General features: G+C 39.5%; 1 protein-coding gene across 1 annotated transcript; it reads right to left on the bottom strand.

The window, feature by feature from the left end:
* Positions 1-2: 2 nt before the first annotated feature.
* gabrr3a (gamma-aminobutyric acid type A receptor subunit rho3a) lies at positions 3-19,691 on the bottom strand. Its single transcript, XM_044371340.1, has 9 exons — positions 15,306-19,691; positions 14,412-14,524; positions 6,043-6,110; positions 5,715-5,938; positions 4,741-4,823; positions 4,038-4,175; positions 1,853-2,005; positions 1,471-1,664; positions 3-1,321 (listed from the first exon to the last, which is right to left on the bottom strand). Exons 1-9 carry the CDS (start codon positions 15,446-15,448, stop codon positions 1,022-1,024), a joined length of 1,416 nt encoding a protein of 471 aa, XP_044227275.1. The 5' UTR covers positions 15,449-19,691; the 3' UTR covers positions 3-1,021.
* Between the last annotated feature and the right edge of the window lie 4,840 nt (positions 19,692-24,531).

The raw sequence follows: 24,531 nt of genomic DNA, 5'->3' as shown, positions 1-24,531 counted from the left end.
CTTCTTTTGGAGTCAGTGGAGTCGCCCCCTGCTGGCCATTAGAGAGAATGTAGGTTACTGGGACTATCGGCTTGTTCATAGCTTGTTTCTACTGTCCCCAAGTGGCCAAAATCTATTGTTGTAGGTGTTCAGAAAAATGGAAACCTAAACGATTTCATGACAGCTGTATTATGTACCTTTCAGAAATTAAAAAATCACCTATTAAAAAATACTGTTGCATTCTTCACATGAAGTAAAATACATTAAAATCATTATGCTGTCACCTGTTCACCTATTTTAGGTTTGATTTATTAAAGGCGGATAAGATGTTTATGAATGCAAAATAGATTTGTGGTTCAAAAGTTAGTATAGACTCTACTTATGAAGGGATACTGTGAAGGGTCAGAATATGAACAGTATGTAAGGGTTAAAATCCCATCTGGACACACTGAAATACACTGCACAAACTCTAAAGCTGTGAAAACTAGAGAATTTATCTGTAATTTATTTTAATTTGATTTGATTTGATATATTTTTGATTGCTCTTGAACGACTACTAAATCGACTGTTTTCTCAACTCCTGTTTGGTCAATAATGAACTCAACACACACAAGAGCGTATATTTATTTTTCAAGACGCTGTACAATAATTATACAACTTCATGTATATAATGTGTCTAATCAAGCACTAAAATAAAATCCTGAAAAGTCTGGACACATTTTCTCATTCAAGGGAATGGGAAGGTGTGATTAAAACTCTTTCTCTTATAAAACAGGCATGCAAAAAACACTCATAAACATGCACAAAAATAACAGCCATTAAATGAAACAGCTGATCTCACATTTTCTGACAACTGAACACATCTTAAGTAGAAGACGTTATGCAGTATATCTATTCTCACAGCAGATGCTGTGCAAACTTAAGGTCATATCCCATAGAAGAAGAGAGTGTTGAAAGTTTATTGCAGCCTGTTGGTGTTACACTGTAGGGTGGTGAAAATAGTCAAAAAAAGATACTGTTTATTTGCTGCATAGTGAATGTCCTATGCATACATACTCCAGTAAATTATGTTGAAGAGCAGGTAAGCAAGGGGAAAGATGACTCTGGAGTAGGAGTCAATCATATAACTGTTGCTCATTATGAAACTGAGGTTTTGTTTTAAAGGGTGCTTGCGGCGTAGCCTGGTGCCCTCTGTGGGTGCAGAGACAGTGGAGTTTCGTGTCTGGGTGTTCCTCTCTGTATTTGGTGTGCTGGAAACCTCTGGAAAAGAGGTCAGGTCGATGTCATTGTCATGGAAACAACCATCGAACACCATAGCCTCGGTGGCATTGAAGGTGGGGATCTGCAGTGACAGAGGAGAGGAGATGAGAGGATGTTAGGCTTTGAGGTCAGCGAGTTACAGATGGTAGGAAATGATTTTCTGTGGGTCAAACATGTCACATGAGATTGAAGAAGAAATTAGAGGCCACAGAAACACTGAAAATGAATGACCTTTGCCCTCTTGAGCTTCTTCATCTCCTCCACTGTGGTGAAATAGTTAACAGCAGCGTACTCAATGACTGACAGGAAGACAAACAGGAAGCTTGCCCACAAGTAGATGTCTACAGCTTTGACATAAGACACCTGAGGCATAGAGGCTGAGACACCAGTGATGATGGTGGACATTGTCAGGACAGTGGTGATGCCTGGACACAGAGAGCACAACACAACATCAATATGGAAACAACACTAAGATAATTTAACCAAGTCTTAATCCTTCTAATCTCAAAAATATTAACTAAAACAAAATAGGTCTAGTGATTGTAAATTGTACCAATTTATATGAAAATTTAAAGTATGTATCAATGGCCATGTCGACACGTTATCTCAGTACCCAGAGAGACACGAGCAGGTACGGCCCTCCTGTCTATCCAAAAGGACACCCAGGACAGCATCACCATCAGCATTGTAGGAAAGTACGTCTGAAGCATGAAGAAGAAGATATGCCTCCTGAGAATGAAGTTTATGTAGAGCCGATTGTACCAACCTGGAACAGAGATAGATAGATTGTGGAGGCAGGGCAGGCAGGGTGTAATAACAGGAAGTGGCAGCAGAAAACAAGACAGTCACTCTGGGAAATTTTGTAAATAAATAAATAAAAGCACTTGCATGGGATTGTCAAAGTTACAGGATGGACCTGCACTCAAAACTCAGGTGAGAAAGTTGTTATTTTCTGGGGCAGATCTGTCTTGAGCTGAAGTTATATAACAACCTTAGAGAGGATAGGTCCCCACAAGAGACCTACATTCTGTCTTCCATTCTCACACTGAAAATGTGACAGTAGAAGCAAGCAGGGTTTCCAAAAGTGGGTTTAGCAGTCTCTCATACAACTTTAGTCTTTTCATTAACTTATTTTAGTTTCTCATTAATTTGTTGTTTTAATATTTTACAATATTCACAAGGAATAACATTTAATAAAGAGACTGAAATGTAATTTAAATGATTTTATTATATTTAATGATTGTATTGTTTTTTATAATACAGAACACAGACACAAACAATCTGTGCCTGCTTTGTTTTGACACACACACATCTCTCTCTTTTCATCTGATCTGTCTTCACATCTTGGTGAATGAATGAAAATTATTTAAAGGGAAAGTTCAGGATTTTTAAACCTATATATTGATAAGGTTCTTATTAGTTATTGTGCACATCACATACATACAGATCCACTGCATACTGAGGTAAAGCTCTGAAAAGAAGGTTACCTTATAGCACAACCCTTACATTTAGACATGTACAGGCTCATTGTTGCACATGAATCTGAGATGAGACTTAAAGGGGACATATGCTTTTTGTAATTTTCTGTTATTTTTATACAATTATGATGTCGGATATCTATGTTAAACATGGTCAAAGTTCCAAAACTTGAGGTGAACATATGTAAAAATGCTCCTTGCAAGTCAAAAGCCCAGGCTTCAGCCTGCTCTGAACACCTTATTTGCAATGTTACCCCTACTTCCCCATCAAACTGACGTCAGATTGTTTGTGCACATAAACGGCTTTTCATTCCATAGCCTTGTTGCTAAGGTTGTTGCTAAGTTTGTTTCATGGGTATTTGGTGTTGTCAACTCACATGTTTCAGATCAGATTTGGGTTTGAACATGTATGGTTGTATTTGAGTTTCCATTTTGAAGAACAAGAAATAGAAGTGAAATTCTACTGCTACTGTTTGTCTACATAGCTTCTGGAGCCGCTGGATGTCTGGTGAGGGGCAGCATCCTAGAGCTAAACAGAGTAGGCTCATTGAGGGGGGCCTTAAAGACAACAGAGCTAAAATGGCTTGTTTCAGACTAATCTCTATAAACAGATATCTGTATATGAATGCAGAATCTGTAGGCAATAGACACAATTTTGGGATCAAAAGCATTCAGTCCTACAGGAACAAGCTTTGGTTGCATGCAGGTAAACAGTCCATGTGGGGAGCGAAAGAGGCGGAAAGCATTGGCCAAAATGTTGTCTGAGTGTAAACTGGCTACTTGTGAAATAATCCAGTTGTAGATGTCATCTCTCAACTCCAACTCCATTTTCGTGTCTCATATCCATCCCATATCCGTTATCTGGATATCTGCTGGCTGAACCAGACCCCCCAAAATATTGGCCGTTGTTCCCAGAGGCTAAATCATTGTGTGACGATAGCTGATGGGTTCTGAGACTGGTTTCAGATAGTGGCTGAACTGAGGGGCTGCTTAAGAGCCAGCAGAACATAAATTAGGAGCTTTTGAACTGTAACTCATGCAAAGATATTATAGTAGAGCCCCAGAATATAGATATAGATCTGGAAATGTGCATGTAACGTCCCCTTTAACTAGTCATCAGCACAATCTCAGCGTTTCCAGTTGGTGTCACCATGGGGGAAACATAATACTGTATATAGGTATAAGAATCTCAAACTTTCCCCTTCTGAAATGCTGTAGTTTATTTATTGTGGCATGAGTGTTTTGATAAAATCAGGAGCTCTCTGGTTGTTCCCAAAGCGGGAACAGCTCAGAGAGCCCCAAGACTCCAACCTCACATACCAGTACTGCTGTAGAAGGCAAGCCCAAAGGAAGGCTGGAAGTCTTCAATAAAAAACTGTGAGAGCACGATCTCATCAGTCCTTAATGAATCGTTCCCGTTCTTCCAGTAGAGCATGAGGTCGTTCTCATTGTAAGCATCTTCAAAGAGAGGAAAAAAGGGGGGGAGTAGGGTGATGTTGCCTCTTTTAGAAGAGTCATGGATGATTTTCTCAGAGGAGAGGAGAGAGTGCACAGAAATGGGACTCCCTGCTATCCTCTGAGATCAAGATCTATGCTTTATTCATGCAATAATATGAGGCAGAGAAACAGAGAGAGGATAGAGAGAGAAGCAGGCCAGAAACACAAAAAGATCCCCAAACTCTGCACAGAAAGTAATCTAGACTCTATCAGTTAGATAAATATGACCAACTTCAAGTTCAGAGCAGAATAGAATGAAAAACTAATCCCCAGTAAATCCTGTATCAGGAAGACAGACTGATTTAGGATTATGACTTCCTTACTCTATGCAAAAAGAAGATGGTGATGGTTACAGTGTGTTATTAACTATGGTAATGCACTGAATTACAGCGTGTGTTTCTGTGACTTTAAATTACATATAACAAAATGTGTCAAGCAAGGACATGATGTTAAGTATGATTCGTCTGAAAAACTGCTCTGGATATTCTATCAAGCAGTGATTTCCCAACTGTAGTTTGATACTCACAGCTCTCAAGCTCCAGAGAGCAATTCTGTGTATCCAGAGGGAAACTACTGAAGTCCATTGAGCAAAGTGCCGTCACGGTGATCCTGAAACACAGCTTACAGTTAAAGAAACAGCCACATAAATCAAGCAATCATCCAGCATCAGCAACTGTGTTCACAGTAAATGTTATATTTGCATTCATGGGTGACTTTCAGAGCATGGCTATATAGATTAATCACAGTCAACAAGCTAGTAAGATGTCAAACAGGGTATAAAACAAAACTACTGCATTGCTTTTTCACAGTTAAGATGTTGGTGGTGACGTGAACTGATGTTTACATTCACTAAATGCTTCTGTGCAGAATCTCCTATGGCTGCAGCAAGCTGTTAGGGATGACGCCATATTGTCGACATCTGTGGCTGAAATGGATATGATGAATGTAGTCTGAAAGCATATAGGTCACCTCCTTATACTGTATTCCGTCACTGTTTTCAGGCTCTGCTCACTAAACCCTGCAGTAATAGTCCAGTTGATTCTGAGTCATGGATTTTATATCTTGACTGATATCTTTTTCAAAAAGAAAACAATATTTAAATCACGACCCATTGAATTAGATTTATATTCACATGTTAAAGGTTAAAGTGATACCATGTAACATTTGAAAGAAAAAAATAACACATTCTTCCTCTTACAAATATATAATAGACTTTATCATACAGCCTTACATGGTCTGGTATGACCAGTAGCTTATGGTGGCAAATGTCAGCAAACTTAAGCTAGATGATGTATGACTAATATTGTTGAGTAAATACGCTGACTTCACATGACTTTAACTTTGACTCTTGTGACATGACATTTTAACACATCACATATAATGCAAACAAAACTATGTCTTTAAAGCAACCGACTGAAATGATCTTACTTTATATAATCAGTCCTGTTTTGATGCTGATCTCTTTCTGAGTAACTCAGAAGAAACATGGGTTTTTTTTACCTGACACTGTAGAGTATATTGCCGTCAGGATAAACCCTCAGCATGATATTCTCCATGGTTGTGTCATGGATAAAGGAGCGCTTAGAGTGGACAAAGAACACGTCAGGGACCCAAATCTTCTTCACTAAACGTGCATCGAAGGTACGACTCTTGTTGTTGCTGGAGGGGAAGGCCAGGCGATCGTCCTGCCAGTAATGCCTCAGGTACAAAGTCATGGTGAAGTCCTGAAAAAAGCAGCACACACAGGAAAACCCACCAGTGCTGGTGTCCCAACAGAGAAAATGAAACACTGCATAGTGGCATGAGTAATAATCCAAGAGGTACATACCATGTTTACTTCACTTATGCTGTCAATGCTCTCTACCTGGACGTCAATGCCGACAGGAAGGGCTGAACCTGCAAAAAAGGCAAATGTTGTAATGGATCAGCTTTAAGCAACAGTTGGATAACATCCTCCACGAATCATCTGTCTCTACATCTGCCAAAGATTATGTGTAAATCCCACTGCTGAGCTATAAATTAAGACATAAGCCACATCTTAAAGATGACAAAGACAAAAGGTTAGATTAAAGTGATGACCCTGGCACCTGCTGCTCACCCAGGATGCAAAGATAGAATACCACAAAATTCTTGGAAGGGTTTTGAGAGATATAATCTGCTTTCCATTTTCTGGATGAGTTATAAGTAACAAAACCGTTATGAAATACTTGGCTGGGCACTCTAATGAATACAAGACAGAGAAAACTACAAAAAATGTATGGAAGAAAATGACTGGTATAGCTGTTAAAACCTGCAACCAGATCACCTGATGAGACCATTTGATTCAATAACATTTGTGGATATGCAAACATTAGGGAACAGCTGTAGAAACAGCAAAACAAATCCTTTCAAAATTAAACTGTTTCAGACAGGCAACAGATCCAAAGCTGATTTTATAGTATTTGTAAAATCTGACCTGAGGGGATAACTCTGGCTCACTTTAACAACCTACATCCCAGCATCCATTGAGCAGGGAAACACCACACAGGTTAGAAGTTCATCGCAGAGGTTAATGTTGTGTGCCTATCTTAATACTTAATTAGATAGCGCATCTGGAATTGAATCATGATATGAATTTATGCTTTTACTTGCTTTATTGTCCAAACAACAGATAGTACAACTACATGCTTTCTGGCTATCTCCCTCTGTTCTTCCCCGCCCCTTCCTGTCTACTAGACATGTGACCTGTCTAACCCAATACATGAAATCCCTCCTTTTCTTAAACAAACTCTGCTCTGTAGCTTGCGTAAGTGGGTATTATCTTATTGTTTTACTTTCTACAGTATAGCAGCTGTTTTCCTTAGCTTAACAACCATCTTACAACTTGTACAACAATAGAGAACTATTTCACTGAACTATTCTCTGAAGTCTGGCCATTGGCATGTCTGATATCTGAGTGTCCTGGTGAGGTGTCTGAGTGATATTAGTCTGTGCGTGTGTGTCTGCATCAAGTACACTGTCCAGTGTACTCTGTATTTCCTTAGGCCTGTTTGTCTCATATCTTTTCATATGTGTGGTGTTCCTCCGATAGCGTGCTCCTATTGGAGATTCAACCACAACTTGATTTCTTGTTTTACTCACAACTTTGTGTGGTGTTGCATTGAGATGTGCTGAACTGGTCCACCTTGTCCTGCTGTGTGAGTACTGCATCTCCAATATCCATCTTTGAGTACTAAGCTCCCCTTCACTCATCAGCATATAATTTTGCCTTTCCTTTTTGCTCTGCATTTTTATCTTTATATATGTTGTGTATGATTCATGGATGTCTGGTAACTTTCCCTGTATTTTTCAATTAAAGAGCAGTTCGGCAGGGCTATTTCCTGTGGTGGCATGTTCTATGCTCCAGTACAGTCATATACTTTCTCAGTTCACATTTCCAATCTAGTCTTTCTGCTTGAGCAATCTTTATTCTCTTCATCAGTGATGAATTTTGGCGGTCAACTTCTCCATTTGCTTGAGCCCACTTTGGTGTTGTCTTCATGTGTTTGAATCCATTAGTTTCACAGTGTTCCCTGAAGTCAGATTTGAACCGTGGTCCATTGACTGATTTGCAGGTGACAGGGGTAAACCATGTCTGCTGAAGACTGACTCAAGACTGTCACTGTATTTCTCTGTAGTTGTACTGTCAGAACTGTATATAACTTCCAATGGCTAATTGTTTGTAACTAGATCAAACCTCCTGCCATACACATATGGCTGTAGCCTCTCACAAGCCCACACCAGAGCTAAGGCTTCATGCTCTGTCTGAGAGTATCTCCGCTCAGAGTGTGTCAGGCTGTGGCTCATGTAGCACACAGCTACCATCTCTCCTTGTTGGTCGTGTGATATGAATCTACTACTGTAACCAACAAGTCCCAGGAAGCTTCTCACCTCTGTAGCGTTCTCTGGTTCTCTGGATACTATTACAGCTGTCAATCTCTCTTCTGTTGGTCCGATACCTTTCTGTGACAGAAGTATCCCCATGAATACCAATCTGTCCATGTTGAACTGGCACTTCGCTGGATTCAGTGTTAGTCCACATTCTGAGCGTCTCCTCATGACGGCATGCAGGCACTTGTCATGCGTTTCCTGGTCTGGAGCACACTAGGGCTGTGATGGTATGGATTTTTTTTTAACCATGGTGAAAAAGCAAAGTGTCCCCGTTTAATAGATAAAAAAGTCTACATTTGTCTGCTAGAGCCTCCACTATTGCTGAGCAGTGTGCAGAGATGATCGCCACATTTGTACACCAACATATAGGGTCTTACCTGACAGTGAGGCAATATCGTCTGACCTGAGAGCCGTTAGCCCAGTTAGCTGGATAGTGGAGTCAGAAATACTCTCTTGCAGCCATGTTTCAGTGAAGATGAGGCACTTTGTCATTTCTCTCCAGGAGGTCAGAAGCAGTCTTGGGTAGTCTAGTTCATTGTTGATGGAACTGACACTGGCAAGGAAGATTGATGGGAGAGCTGGTCGACTGGGGTTAGCCTTTGGCCTAGCTTGGATACCAGCTTGCTTGCAGCGCTTCCGCTTCCTCAGGCACCACTTTTAGCTTCCCCCTGGGCAGTCATTCTTGTGGGGCAATGCCAAGGTCTTGCAGCCTATTGCCCAGAGCAAGCCAAGGCAACGAGATTCTCCAACGTATCTAAAACTGCAGTGATGCTGGTAATGAGCTCAACCCTGTGTTAGGCATCACATGACAATATTGCGGTTATTGTCACAGCTCTAGTGCATGAGCTATCACATCATCTGAGATGTTCTCTACACCTTCAATGCCAGCTAATGCATTGGCTATCTCATTCTGGTATTACTCACTGGCTGACGACACACTGAATATCAGTCTCTTGTATCTTTATTCCCTCATGCATACTGCAAATATAGTTATCTCCTGTGACTCTGTGGTCAGTTTTAATTGATGGTAGCCCCATTTCAGATCTAGCTTGCTAAATATACTGGAGCCATCCATGCCTTGGAGTATTTCATCCAAAATAGGAATAGGGTACTGCTCCCTCATGATTGCCTCATTGGCCCTTCTCATATCTAGGCACATCCAGATAACTTTGTCAGGTTTTGGGAGTACAACCACTGGGTTTACCCAGGGGGTGGGGCCCTCAACACGTTCTACGAAGTCCATGTCCATGTCAATCAATTCTTTTATCTTTTTTTCCACAGCCTCCTTGAGGTTGTATGGTGTGCGTCTGAGTGGCTGGGCCACACATTTCACCACTGGGTCAATGTATAGTCTAATCTTCTTGGTGTTCAACTTTTCCACTCCCTTGAACACATTTGAGTATTGCTGTTGGAATGTGTATTTGATGTCTGTGACAGCTGAGACATTTTCACCTATTTTTAGCACTCCTAGCTTCATGGCTGTCTTTTTCCCAAGGAGTGGTTCATCATTGCCTTTAATCACAATGAATTGCCTGGTCCATCCTGCTGCCAATTCTGATTTCACACTTTAATGCCTCCATGACTGGCAGTGACTGACTGGATGAATATGGGTACAAATTCCTCTTCTCCTTTGGCACATATGAATAGCACTTCTATCTAGCTATCTTTTCTGCCTTAAGTTTGTCCCACACATAGTAGCATCTGAATCTACCAACATTTTTAAGTCTACTCCCCCCACACAAAAGGTCATTTCATCCTCTTTTACAATAAATGCAAACTCTTTTTGTTGTACCTCAACAATGTTCACATTGTGTGTCTTTAATCTTTTTGTGCAGCACATTTTTGAGAAATGTTTTTTTCCATTACACACGTGACATGCCTGTCCACATGCAGGGCATTTGGGATCCTTTCTCATATGATCAGTGTAACCACATCTGTAACATTGTTTCTCAGTTTTGCCCTCTTCTTTATCCCTTATCTTTCCTCTTGCTTTCATGTACTTCCCTCCTTTATGTGCGACACGATGGACAGTTTCTGTGTCCCAATTTTCTCCATTCAGAGACATAGCTGCCATCTGTTCCTAAATTCTTTCACACTGTGAGGCCAATTCCAATGTGCGAGTGTTAGTACATTCCCCTTCCTCTGGGCTAGTGTTAGTCCATGCCCTTCTTCCAGTAATTTTCTGCGCACATATTCTGATACACACTTAATCAGAATTGCACCCCTTATCTGGTTATCTGTACCTGCTCGAATATCACAGTCTTTCGCTGTCTGTCTAAGACATGTAGAAAATTGTTGCACAGTCTCACCTTGTTTCTGAAACAACTTGTGAAATGTCTGGTAGGCAAATGCTGCATTGACATGGGGAACAAAGTATGTATTCAGTGCGCCAACCACGGCCATATAGTCCGTTGCTGCTCCAGTGTTCCGTGGAGTCAAGAATATATCCTGAACATCTGGTCCAGCAATGTGCAAAAGAAGAGCTGATCTCCTCTGTTTTGTAACATCGGTTACATCATCTTTAATGATTAGTCCTTTCCCATCTGGATATAACTCAAACGTGCCCCTCTCAGTCCTAGCGTAGCTGGGTCTGTGCAATATGCGAACGGCTGAGGTCCTGACTTTTCTGTGTTAAATGAAACTCAAGATAACTTAGCTGCACTTTTTTTCAAAAGTCCGACGTCTTTGTCGCCATTGTTGTGTGCCTATCTTGATACGTAATTGGTGCATCCAGAATTGAATCATGACATGGGGCTTCTGCTTTTACTTGCTTTTACTTGTACAACGGATAGTACAACTATAGCCTCCTGGTTATCTCCTTCTGATCTTCCCTGCTGCTTTCTGTCTACTAGACATGTGACCTATCTAACCCAATACATGACAGTTATGACAAATGATCACAAACACTAATGATCCAATCAGTGGGCATTTTAGGTCACATGGCCTGGTGTAAAGGTAACTACTAGGTTGGATCAGCCGGAGGGACAAACTCTCGCAAGTGCAGTTAAGGTTAGGGTTAAGGTTAAGGTAAAGTCAAGGCTAGGGTTGAGGTTAAGGTCAAGGTTAGGGTTAGTATTACGCGCACAATGAAGAAATATAACACAAATCTTGCAAGACTTTTGCAAATTGTCCCTCTGGCTGATCCAGTCTAGCACCAACCTGGTGTAAACCCCAACGCACACTGGGAAACTATGAAAACTCTACACACAAGGGGCCAGAGCCAGAAAAAAACAACCAGGGCCGTTATTGATACGCACAGCTGACAGTTGACTTTTTCAGACACAGTAATGACAAAACCAGCAAAGACACTCAACTTGGACTGCAAGTACATGATAGCGTAGCAATCTGCATGCATAAACTGAAATCTTTGCTTGAGAAATTGAAATGCAATAGTGTTATGTTACAAACTACCATATTGTACTGTTACATAAATATCCCATGCTGTATAGTATGGTCCACATGTCATCGTTCAATGGCAGAATGCTGGAAACGTATGATGCACACTATAAACATCCCGTTCTCTCAGTGCCATTATCTAATGAAGGTAAGCACTCAAAACCATGAGTCTGCGATTACAATAGAGTGGTGAAGTGGGAGGGATTACATCAGGCAGATAGGCTTCTGGAAGTCGTGTTCATTTTTTATATCGGGGGGGGGGGGGGGCAATATTAGGGGACCTTTCAACTCTTTGTTGGACATGAATCTCTCCAAAAGAAACCAGTAGCAACTGCAGTGATAAAAATCTGATACATTAGATAAAAGATCAAAAGTACAAGAACGTACATGCAGTCTTGAGGAAGAGGTCAACTACAACTCACAAGGAGCAAAACAGTACGAGACAGTGCGATCAATTGCTTGCTGAGCCGCAGTTACATTCATGATTCAGTAACGACTGATAGCTCATAGAGTCGACTCAAACAAAGTCAGTTCATTGACTTTGTTTAGTTTAGGAATCAGAAATGTCTTCTGTTGTTTCATTGGTTAAGAGTCTTCAGAGTGTCAAAAATGGTTGGAGTCAGCTCTTTAAATCCACCGACCCTATTACTTCAAACAAAACATGATGTTTCAGAAGTAAATTAAAAAGTATCCACAAGAGAATTATCGACTACAGCAGCAGATGTATTTGTTGATATGCTTCTGGAGCTAGAGAGGTGCCTATAGAGTTCATAAATGTGCAAAGGACTGATTTTACAAAGCACTTAAACCAACCACTAACACTTCTTTGATTTTCTAAGATCTTATTGTTTACAATAATAATGCATAACAACATAAGAGTTGACATAGCCACAACAGGAGGTGACTGTCTCTTACAGTGTGGGGCAAGCACTACAGTTCACCTTAAATACGAGCTTCTCAGAAGTTCTTTATTACCCAAGAAAGCCTTTTTTGCTTGTCCAATTTTGCATTTAATTTCCTCCAGACATCTTCCATCTCTGTAGCTGAAACTTCCCTGGTATTTGTGTTTGTGCACTCCAGTTCCAGTATAATTTTGAACTTGCCAATTTCACCCTCTCCCATAATCATTGATTTGGTCTTATCGCTGTTCAATGCCATTCTGTATCGCTTGCAAGCCTGATTTACAACTTCTAACATTTCTTGGAGCTCCCACTCATCTTCTGCTTGAAGAACAGTATCGTCAGCATACCTGATGTTTGTCAAGGTCTACCCATTTATCTGTATCCCTCTTCTCTTGTAGTGCTTCTTCGATCATCCTTTCCATATACAAATTAAAGAGAATTGGGGATAAAATACATCCTTCTCTTACACCTCTTAAGATGTCTACTTCTTCTGTTTCTCCATTTTCTGTAATGACAGCTGCTTTCTGGTTCAATATAGATTTTCTGTTATTCTTTTTTCATGTGCCGAAATTCCTTCAATTAGTTCAATTAGTTGCTCATGGTTTACCTGATCGAAAGCCTCTTGATAGTCTATGAACACCATGTAAACTTTTTTTTTCTTTTGTATCATCCTCTCTCCAATTGTTCTAGGTATAAAGATGTCATCTCTGTATTATTTTCCTTTTCTATAGCTCAGCTGGCATTTTGAAATCCCGCTATCAATGATGTTGGTTATTCTGCTCGTAATTATATGCAGCAGTATCTTTGACCCATGATTTATAATATTTATCAGTCTGTGCTCTTCACACACTTGAGTATTTTTCACTTTCTGAAGAGGAATGAAATTGCTTTTCAGAAATTCTTCTGGTATTTTTCCTGATTTGTAGATCTTGTTATGATATTATTATGAGTAGCACAAACACAACAATCACACCTATAAGTCAAGTTTAAACCGAGTAAGCCAACTGCTTACAGGATAAAGCCCACCCTAAAAATAGTAGTTACAAATAAGACACATTGCACATTGTCATACTTCTAATGAGGAAAATCTTGGGTGTTACAGGCTACAACTACAGGGAGAACTACATTTTGTGGCTGTATCCCTGCCACTGTCTTGGTTGCTGAAAAATTACTGCATAGACATTGTTACAGACCCACTTTAGTCAAATACCTCTCCAATACAACAACAGTTCAGTACAGATGTTTTTTGTAAGGGTTTTTGTACAATTTTGCATGTTTGCTGTGTTTTTGAGAAACTGGTCATGCAATGAATCTTACAGTAACTCAGTGGAGGTACGGGTTGCAACTCCCTGGGTGTTTGTACTCAAAAAAGAATGTTATTTTGTGCATCTGTTGCATTCACAATTTACATTTCAAGAGTATTAGAACCTCGTACAACACTTTTTGAGTTCAGAAAAGTATAAAGTGATCCTGTAAATGAATGAAAGGTGATGTCCTTTGAATGGCCTATTTACCTAATTATTCTTGCACACCATTTACTTGGAATAATAGCAAAAACTAAAACCAAATGTATGCCGTATAGCGCTTGTCACACACAGATTTGATATACATATTCTTGTGTCAGATAAGGACATTTATATTAAACACTCTACAAATGCAGATTATCACAAAAGGTATGTAGGTCTCATAACAGTTTTTAATATCCTCTAACATCAGGCTTTTTGTTTTATCTTTTCACCCCCACAGATTTAGGTACACAGTTCAGATTATTTTCTCTGTACTACTGTCTGTAGTCATTGTCTCACACAAGCGACAATCTAGGTCACTCAGGTTTTTTTTGGGACGCGTAATTCCAAAGACAGCACAGTAACCTACATTAACCTTAGTGAGCTGCCAGGCAAGCACATGGTTATTAAAAATAAAAATAAAAAGAACAAAGAAGATAGATATACAAAAATAGATAGACAGATCGATGAGGTGAGTGTCTTACCTCCAAAGCCTGGCCGCATTGCAAAGTCATGGTCCTCGATCCGAAGCAGCTGCTCCGATTTGATTAGCAGGGACTTGGTGCTGTCCAGCTTTTTTAATTTAAGATCCACTCGTCTGAGAACCAAAGAAGACAAATAACAGCTGATACAAAAACTCTGTCTTTATCTTTCACTTTCTAACACAAATACACACTCTGAATAGAACTGACATCTGGTCGAGGGAATTAGTGATGGTTAATTGGACTTTAGCACTCTGATTAAAAGCAAAGGCCTTGGTTTAAAGGAAATGAGAGTTCTTTCACTTACAGTGTATTGACACTGATCTAATGCACTTGTATATGGGTCCCCAGATATTGTGGGGCTTCTCTTGTATCTGTCTCACTTGGTTTTGCACCAAGAGACCTACCTGTCTTCATAGACAGTGATTACTGCAAACCAAAAATTAGCTCTCTTAATGTTGTAAATAACCCATATTTCATAAAGCAACAAACAGTACCAAATTACTAAGCATTATATTATCCTCATAGTACTGAGAAATCTCAATGTCATTTTCCTTGTACACCTACAGCAGAAAGTCAGTCTAATCAAATGAAGAAATCAGTTATTACATGAACTATAGCACCTGAAACTTGTCCCTGAATGTCACCTCTCACCTCATATGATCCTATCCATGACCTGCTCTTACCTTGATCCACCATGACATTAATGGAAAGCATCATGATTATTTACGCAACCATATTTGTGAGGACATTGTGAACCACCACAGAGAAAAAAAAGCCTCCCACAAAGCCACAAAAAGTGGATGCCTGGCTGTTAAAAAAGGCTATTTTTGACAGAAGCAGCTCCACAATTACAACAAAGCAAGGAGTCGAACTAGAAATCCCACTTTGGCTCACCCTCCATGCTTTTGTTTGGTGTTCTCTCCGAGGTATAGCTCCTTGTGTCTCCTCTTGTTTGGGAGGTTGCTGCTGTTGAGCTGGGTGACAGGCCACAACCAGGCCAAGCACATCAGTCTGAAGGCCAGGAAGGCCACTCTCATGGTGAAGCTGGGGCTGGAAAGATGAGAGGAACCCAAACGTTCCTCCCACTGCGTCAGCGTCTCACCCAGGGAATGGCACAGCTGTCCCTGTCCTCTACTGGCATGTCCATGTCCCAGCAGCACTCATTCTGCCCCACCACACACACGCCCAGCAACTTCTGCGTTATCCTGCACTCTCATCTCCTGTGACATGGTGAACATCAGTCAAGATATCCAGTGCTTAGCTCCAGTGCGCAGGCATTCCCCTGGCTGAGTCTGCTTTACACTGTGTCATCACTCTGCTTACGTCCTCTGACACAACATGTTGCCCCGACTCTCCACTGTCCCCTCCCTCTGATTTAAAACCAAATATCAATTTTTTTCTATAATGACAAAGGAATACCATTAATTCCTCCCTAATCTTCTTATCTGTGGTTGGCGAAATCTTTCAGTAACCTACAAACTAGAGGCAGCAGAGGGCGGGGACAGGGGATAATACAACCAGCAGTTTCATCATCATTCTGCACAGATAAAAATAAAAAGCCTGTAGCCTACTTTTATACATTGCAGGATTTTTGCAGGATTTCCCCATGAGTTGCACACTGCGTTGGTGGGTGACATGAATGATCTCATCGACAGGGGACAGATGTAAACATATGTTTGGGCCACATCTGTAAACGTACTTATATGCCTCGTGAGTGGTTAGCATTCGAGGCAGATGATGTGATTCCTGACCTGAGGCTTTGAGCTGTTTTTCCATATCAAATATTAGGGGGAAAAAAAGGCTAAGAATACAGTCAGCTTTAGTGTGTGAGTTAAGGATCCAATGCAAAACAACATCACAACATCGAGTCGGTTTATGAGCTTAAACATGAAAGGTTTCAGATAATGTTTTTTTTAAAAAAAAAGATGGATATCACACTCTCTTTGTGATTCTCATTTAAAGACAGCATGATGGACTGCATTATGAAAAAGACAGAGGGAGGACAAAATAATAGGAAGACCTCATTATAAAATCAGTTTAGTTTAAAAACAAAATACACTATAAGGGTACAAAACATATCATAAAATCAACTCCTTTCCAAAACAAATTATGGACATTAAGTTCTTCTTGAAAGTAGCATTTTTTAATATCATTTTGTCCATCCCTTGTATGTGTAGATACTGTAGTATGCTGTAGTATGTTCATGCCCTCACATAGACTGCATACAGCATGTCACTTCATCATCTCATGGTCCATCTCATATCCAGAATATTTCTGAAAAAATTACTTATTAACAATTTCAAAAGTTGAAGGACAGCAACAATGATCCCTCTGAAGTTACTTTATATGATATAAATTGAAAGTTGAACTCAATATCTTGTCAAAAATTATGATTTTTTGTATCATGTATTATTTTATATCAGCAAACTTTTTGATAATCAGGTCACTTTTAAAACTTTATACAGTTTTTACACCCTTTTAGTTATTTATACCATTCAAGCAACAAACACTAAGGCATAATATTTGTTTTTCTTTCTTTCTTGTAATTGTTTAAAATGCTTAGACACTACTACATTTACATGCTGTACTTTGATATCACCAGTAGTTAACGTACAGTAGATATACAGCATACTGTGAAACATTCAAGATGACGGATTTAATTAAATGTGCTAATTGTCTATGTGTATCCATGTCTTATAAGCACAATAGACATACAGTAAATTATCCTACGTCATGAATGAGAATGATGGAAAAGTAAACTACTGAGGAAAGAGACATTCTAATAATTCAAGTCTTTTGCAAGTTAACATGAAATGCTAGGGAAACACTATAGGTTTATAGAAACAAGCACATTAACTGATATTGTATTTAATCAAGGAAGGAATGAAAACCTGGTGCAGAGAAAGAGAAAGTTGTGCAGAATCAATGATAAAATCAAAACATGGGCAGCATGCCTCCACTCTAGTGACGTGGCCCTTTTAATCTAGGATTAAAGTTGATTGCAGGCAGACATGAGCAATGCCATCTTAAAGAATCACGCACGTGGACCTTGATTCACTTGCACATGTGACCCCACAGCTGCTGGATGACAGTCGGCCATTTCACATGTTGGAGTGATATCTCATCTGTGCCCTCTAGAGGTCATCATCTTTCAAAATATGTTAAGATACTGTATATTGTACTTTTAAAAAAATATGCTGCATACATTGTGGTTATCAGAATTACAGGATCATCCTAAAGAGATTTATTCCAAATTTTATGTAACTTCTGAGTGACAACTATGTTTTCTGGTATTATCAAATGTTTTTGAGCTGGATTTAAATCAGTTGATGACATCACATCCATCCTTTTTCTATACCCTGTAATGCCAGGCCGGGATCACATGGAGTTAAAGTGTCTTCCTGCTGCCAGCATTGAATAAATACATGGACAGACCACTAGTTCACGTATATAAAACAATGGAAAACGTTGAGTTTATTAGACATTAATTGTTGGGAAATTGTGCATCAGGTTCCCAGAATCGTGAATATTTAATTGCACAGTACCACAAAATGTTGGTTTCGTAGAGCTGTGCAATGTGAAAATGGAAAGTATTTGTAAGTTTTGAGTAAAGCAGTGCTGTCCTGTAAAAGCACATATTATTTTTTATGATTTATAAATAAACCAACACAACTTTCTTTCAATGTTTCCTCTTCAGTCTCTCAGGAGCTTAATAACTAAACACCTGTTTTCAGATAGAAGAGATGATCATTTTGTGGAGGAACTTTAATTCTTAAATCTTTGAGCTTTTTCCTGTGTGATGAACATTTTTACTATTTAAAGTTTAGATTTGGTGTTACATGTGTTTTTGTGAAACATTTCCATGCGGATGCTATGTGGCGGAGCATTCGCAATGAGGCTGGTTAAACTTTTACCTGCCTGGTTAATTAGTCAGTGTTTCATTAGTGTTAGGAAGGATGTAAATTGGAATTGCACAGACACAGTTCACTGCACACCAGTGTTCATTCACACACGTCCATGCCAAATAGGATCAACAACTCAGTGCGGGCCATCTGACATGGCAGAGACACACAGACTCACCATCGTGCTGCTTATTTTCGTGGGGAAACTTTTAATGACGGACTCAAAAGGTATTGTAACACATGTTCTTCTGTTCCTACAGTTCACAGATGAGATATTTATTAAATAGATGTGATGCTGTAGAGGGTTACTGCTGTGTAATATCTACAAGCAGTATGTAAGAAAAAGGGAAACAATGATTTATTTTAGTATCATTAACATTAATGCGCTCATTTTAACTTCTCAAAATCAAAAGGATTTGATGGCAAAAGATCAAAGTGAGGCGATAATGAGAATATAATTCTCATCCAAGGAAACTTTTCTTCAAAATGCTGGAAAACATTACAAATCTTGGCAATGTTCTGACAGTAAATGAAGTTTTCTCCTATTGAAAAAAATCATTTACAATAACTAATTATGCTTATTTTGGCAAAAAAAAAAAGTGTATACAGTGACTTATGAGAGTATGTTTCTGAGCACAGCCATGAATTTCACTGCTGAAAGTACAAATATGTGGTTCCATAAACATACTAATCATATCAATTTGTTTGCTTATGCGTGAAAGAATACAGGCTACAAAGTGCATGTGTCACCAATCTTTATTCTTAATATGTCAAATTAGTTTTACAGCTCAGTTGTTCATGTCATGTCAGTAGTGTTGCCTTTGAACAGCATAATGAGTAGAGCAAAGACACAGAGCTTCAAAAAGGTTTATTCTGTAGATAAGTGTAGATAACATTAATTTGTCTTCATATTTCCACTTGAGCAGTAAACACAGCTGCACACTGTGAGCGTTATCCAGCTGTGACAGCTGCACACATCTGAAGAAAACTATGTGCACTTATTAGGGGTGAAGTGTTTTACTAGAGTTAAGATATCTTTAACAGACCTCCCATGTTTTTTATTAGACAATAAAATACAGAGTACAGAAATCAATTGAGCTCTTTTGTGTGAGTGTTGCACTTCTTTTCAGTACAGTTTGTTGCTGTAGTTTAAGCCAACATTCAGTGAAATGGTGTGCAAAAGTCAAGGATTCCTAATTCAGACACACTGCGTTGTTGTTGCATCAGCAGATGTGTCCTTGAGGTCAAGTGAAATAATCCTTTAAGTAGGGTAGTGCTGACATGCAGCATGAATGAAATGAAAAATCAAATTTTGGAATTAAATCTTGTTAAAAAAAAAACAAAAAAAACCCAAAACATGGCTGTTAAATTGATTCAAAAATTCAGTCCATACTTGATTATTTAAATATTTCATTATTTAATTCTTATTATTTTATTATAAAAATGTTCAAAATAATCATAATAACATTATTTGTCATTGTTACTGACATTTTTCTTAGATAGAGCCAATCTAAAATTGAGTTTACTAATTGTTTTACAGTTTTACAGTAAAAGATTAAAGACAATTGAATTGATTCAAAGGATTAAATTGGGGTAATAGATCAGTACAACTTTAATATGTTAAGTATTAAACAAACTTCAGTGCAGTGTTCTTCTAACAGTCACTTAACCATGATCAAGGTTTATTTCCAGAGGCCAACATCACCTGCATCATCCACGACGACTGCATCCTGCCCTGCAGCTTCAGACCCACCGGCACTGTGGTGATCCACTGGTACAAGCAGCAAATCCCAGTTCACAGCTATTACTACAACAAGGATCAGTTTGGACTGCAGAACAAACACTTCAGTGGAAGGACGTGCTTGTTCAACTCCCACATCCCTCATGGTAATGCGTCCCTCCTCCTCAGGAGGGTCAAAGTTCAAGACAAGGGCAGGTACAAATGTTACACCAGCACACGAAAGGGCAACCAGGAAATCTTTGTAAACCTGGAGGTGAAGGGTCAGTACAACTTTACATTGCTAATATATCAAATGTTTTGTACATTTCATTATCACTTTGTTGTTGTTTTCCAATTTTCTTTATTGGTTGAAAATGTATACTGTCGTTGTAGAGACTATTTTTTTCAGTCTGCCTGTATCTCACTACAAGTCAGGTTTTGCAGGACTGATGAGGCTATGAGTGGTAATGTGTCTCCATTCATAAATTACCCTCAGGGTCATTGTGACAACAAGGTGGAACATTGCACTCTCTTTTTCCACTACTGCCTTGTTAATTGCTAGCGCCTTAATTGCAGACCACATGGAGAGTTGTTAATGGTCACAATATGTCAGAGAAACAGAAATTGTAATGTTTTCATATTTTCCAATAAGAACAAAGATGTTTTCTTGCAGTTTTTTCTTAATATGAAATACTAGACAGGAAGGACATTTTGTTCATAATTGAAATATTCTGGCATGGCAAAGAGAACCAGAATCTCAAGACCACTGGTGCACTAAAGAAGAGAATGATAGGATTGCTGTTAGCATTTCTAACAAATCCAAACAGGAGAATGATGCCAAAAACCTCTCTATAAAAAGAGAATGTAAAAGGGGGAGTTTGATTAGTGAGCAGGACACTCTGGTGGCAAAATGTAAAAGTCCAGATTTCAATATAAAAGCTTATTTCTTGCATTGTGTGCTTACACCGAATCTCTTGATGCAGTCTGCACTAGCTTAGCTTATTTTAGCTGTCTGCCCTACTAACCTACAGTATAGCCGGAGGGGCAGGGCATTGAAGTGCAGCAGAAAAGCACCATCTGCAGGAGATTTGTTCCACTGCTGCAGAGAATCAGCAGGGCTCAGATGGGATGAGGATACACATCGTTGTCAAATCCCACTCCACCTGACTATTTTTGGCATCCTGCTCACTTCTAACAACAAGTGTTTAAATGAGAATATGAGTGTCACATTAGCACGTGAAAGAAAAAAGTTTCTCTGGTTGTCAGTGCTACAAATGCAGCATCAAAAGTCTCATACTGTTGTATTTTCTACTTTTCTTCCAGCTCTCATCCAGTCAGTGATCATGGAGATGACCGATGAGATGGCCACCTGCTCCTCACAAAACGTCTACCCCGTCCCTCAGGTGACGTGGGCCACAGACCCCCCCTCTGCCCGGGAGGCTCTAGAAAATTCCACCATCAAAATCACAGATCACAAGGGTCTTTTCACTGTGGAGAGCACGCTGAGGACTCTGGGTAATCTCTCCAACTATACCTACTTCTGCTCTTTCATATCAGCTGACAAGACCCAGGTGTGGACTGCCTCTCGGAAAAATCAAGGTGTGTTTTGGTTATTTCATGATATAGTTTTCATGAAGAGGATGACTTATGACAAATAAAAAGCAACAAAAATGTATCTTTCAGAGTTTATAACACAGGAGGAGGGTCATGCACTGTCCATCTTGTGCATCGCCCCACACAGTCTTCAGAATTTCTCCCTCAGCTGGACTTTCACGTCATCCAGTGAGCCCACAGTTATCTTGCGATACGACAGCCGAACCAGACACACCTTTACCTTGTGGGAGGGACAAGCTGAACTGGACCAGGACCTGCTTCTGTTGGGAGATGGATCTCTTCTGCTTCACAAGCCAGATAGTGAGGAACACTCTGGGACGTATACTTGCACCTTCTCAAGCCTGCAGAGCAGGCACGTCGTTATAACCAAAGTTAACATTACTGTTGCATCAATAAGTGAGTACAAGTAAATAATGTCTACAAATTCAAGAAGGAAAATAGAAACAATTCACTAAAGGAGATGTGGCATGTTTGCTCTGCAGGTGTGGATGAACAGAGTGTGCAGAGGTCATGGTGGAGCACTGCAGCTTCTGCAGCTTTTGTCTTGTTCACCATCATTGTGGCTCTTCCTCAGTGTGTAAGGCAAAGAGGTATGTGAGATATTTCATCTGCAAGATATTCAAGCCTCTGAAAAGAGATGAGACATATTTGATTCAAAGCAGTAAAGTAATTTTTCGAGTTCAGTGGTGTATTCTGCTGTAATTGCATGTTTATATTATTAACCAGAAAGCATTCAGAGGGCCGCAAACCCAACTACAAAACTGCACAATCAGCAACATTTGTCATTAATGTTTCTGAATATCTTCATCTGGATCTCTGTTTGAATCCAGATGCGCATCAAACTACATATAGTTACAATTATGCTGATTTATGGAAGATGTTAGCACTTTAAACAAACTTGAACTGTGCCAAATTTAAATTTAAGTCAAACCCATGACCATTTGGACTGAATCTATTGTTGTAGCAGCATCTATTGGCAAAACATTTCAGTTTTATAGGATAGCTCGCACACAATTTTATGTGAAAAAGCTGTGCTTACACAAATTTGTAGGAGTGGTTAAAGCATTTTGCAAAAATCAAAATAGTAGAACATGTTTGTAGTTGGAAATGAATGTGGCCTATATGGACAGATAAATGTTGGACCAGGGAATCCAGGAGAATTTGGATTAAGCAAACTAGATTCAGTATTGACAAATCAAATTAATACAGACTGATATTTGTTTGTTTTTTCTTACAGGTACAGTGACGGCGGTTTCACATAGATACAATGGAGCAGGACTCGTTCACAAAGATCTAAACACCACAGCTTCATACATTATTGGACAAAACGGCGTTGAATGCAACAGACTACAACTACAGTTTGAAGCACAGGATGAACTGGCAGGCAGTATGCCAAAAACAGCAGAAGACTGTCCAGTGGATGTACCAGCAGGTACTAAAATAGAACAAGAAGAAAAACCAGTAGGACCACCTGTGGTAGGAAATGATGGGCTGGAATCCAGCAGTCTAGATAAGGATGGATTTGGAAACATTGAGCCCGGGCTTCAGATACCATGAATGTTGCACCGGACTTCAAGCATCTGGCCATAAATGAGTGACAAACACTGGAGGATAATGCACAGGAACTTATAAACTACCTCCAACAAAGAAATCCATCCAGATCATACAGATGGGTTTCTATAAAATTCATTAAGAGCACATAGCCATGTCATCATCAGCACCGTGTAGCACAGTACATTGAGTGTAGTGTCCCAGTTGAATAAAGGAATGCCTTGACCGGTCTACTGCTGTTTATTTGTCTTCCTTGCACTTCATCAAACCAACAGCTGAAAAAAAAGTATTCCACAGCGCTACTAGAGGTCAGAAACTCCACAGTGTTGCCTTTAATCAGCTAAAAGGCAACATAAAGTTAGCTATCTTAACACATTAAAATAAACTCAAAATCCTCAAAAAGACAAATATATATTAAACATTAGTTTACACTGTCCCCTTTTAGCCTTATTAATGACGTATTTCTGTGCTCCATGAGTTACAGAGCTATTAACTGCACAATAGCTAATAAATCCATGTGTTTGAATTGAGTGGATATGTCCACAGTGAGAGAGATTGTACAACTTGCAGCATTAATGCTATTACAACAGGTAGGACTATCTTATGATATGGACATGAATTAATTCTCTGTGCAAACTCAACACAGTCCATGTCCGAACAACTGCCTACATTATCCCACAGTCATATAATTACAGGCTTAGTAGCATAACAAAGACACAAACATCTTGTTTTGTGGTTTCAAGTGGAGCTTAAGCCAATTTTCAAATTAAACTGAATTTGCACAACTAGATAAACTCTGCAACCAGCTGTGATGTGGGTTATATTAGATCTACATCCTGCAAACAAAGTTTTCTTAAATGCAGGGATACTATTCATATTGTCTTTGAGACTGGCTCATTTTGTCATTAGTGGTCATTGGAGCTGCTGCTGCTGCAAGATGGATATCTAAGTGCGGGGGCAGGTGAGAAACATCAGACAGTAACATGGTGAGAAATTCACAAAGCTGTTTCGATGAGGGAGAACTAAGTATTACATGTTGAGAAGGCTGAAGTCCAATTTGAAAGAAAACAAACAGAATTGATCCACATCCAGCACCAAAACCTGCCTACTGACTGGGGCCTCTTCTGATTGGGTGAGACATCCGCTGCCTTCAGACTTTTTCACGCTGTGACTCAGACCTCCCGATGATTACCAGAGTTGATCATACACCCATTCCCACAATCTGACACCAGCTTTTCTTCCAATCTTTTTCCTTTCTCTCTTCACCCACTTCTCCACAAGCTTCTACCAGAATCTGAGCCACTGCACACATAGTTTCAGTCTATAGTTTTAG

The sequence above is a fragment of the Thunnus albacares genome, chromosome 13, assembly GCF_914725855.1.
Source record: "Thunnus albacares chromosome 13, fThuAlb1.1, whole genome shotgun sequence".
In the NCBI taxonomy this organism is placed as follows: domain Eukaryota; kingdom Metazoa; phylum Chordata; class Actinopteri; order Scombriformes; family Scombridae; genus Thunnus; species Thunnus albacares.
This window is presented reverse-complemented; position numbering and strand designations above follow the sequence as displayed.

Excerpts from the sequence above, each read along its gene's own strand:
- gabrr3a (XM_044371340.1), bottom strand. The coding sequence starts at position 15,448 with ATGAGAGTGGCCTTCCTGGCCTTCAGACTGATGTGCTTGGCCTGGTTG. Across the intron at positions 4,824-5,714 it reads AATATACTCTACAGTGTCAG|GATCACCGTGACGGCACTTT; the intron begins GTAAAAAAAACC and ends GCTGTGTTTCAG. Across the intron at positions 1,322-1,470 it reads AGAAGCTCAAGAGGGCAAAG|ATCCCCACCTTCAATGCCAC; the intron begins GTCATTCATTTT and ends CTGTCACTGCAG.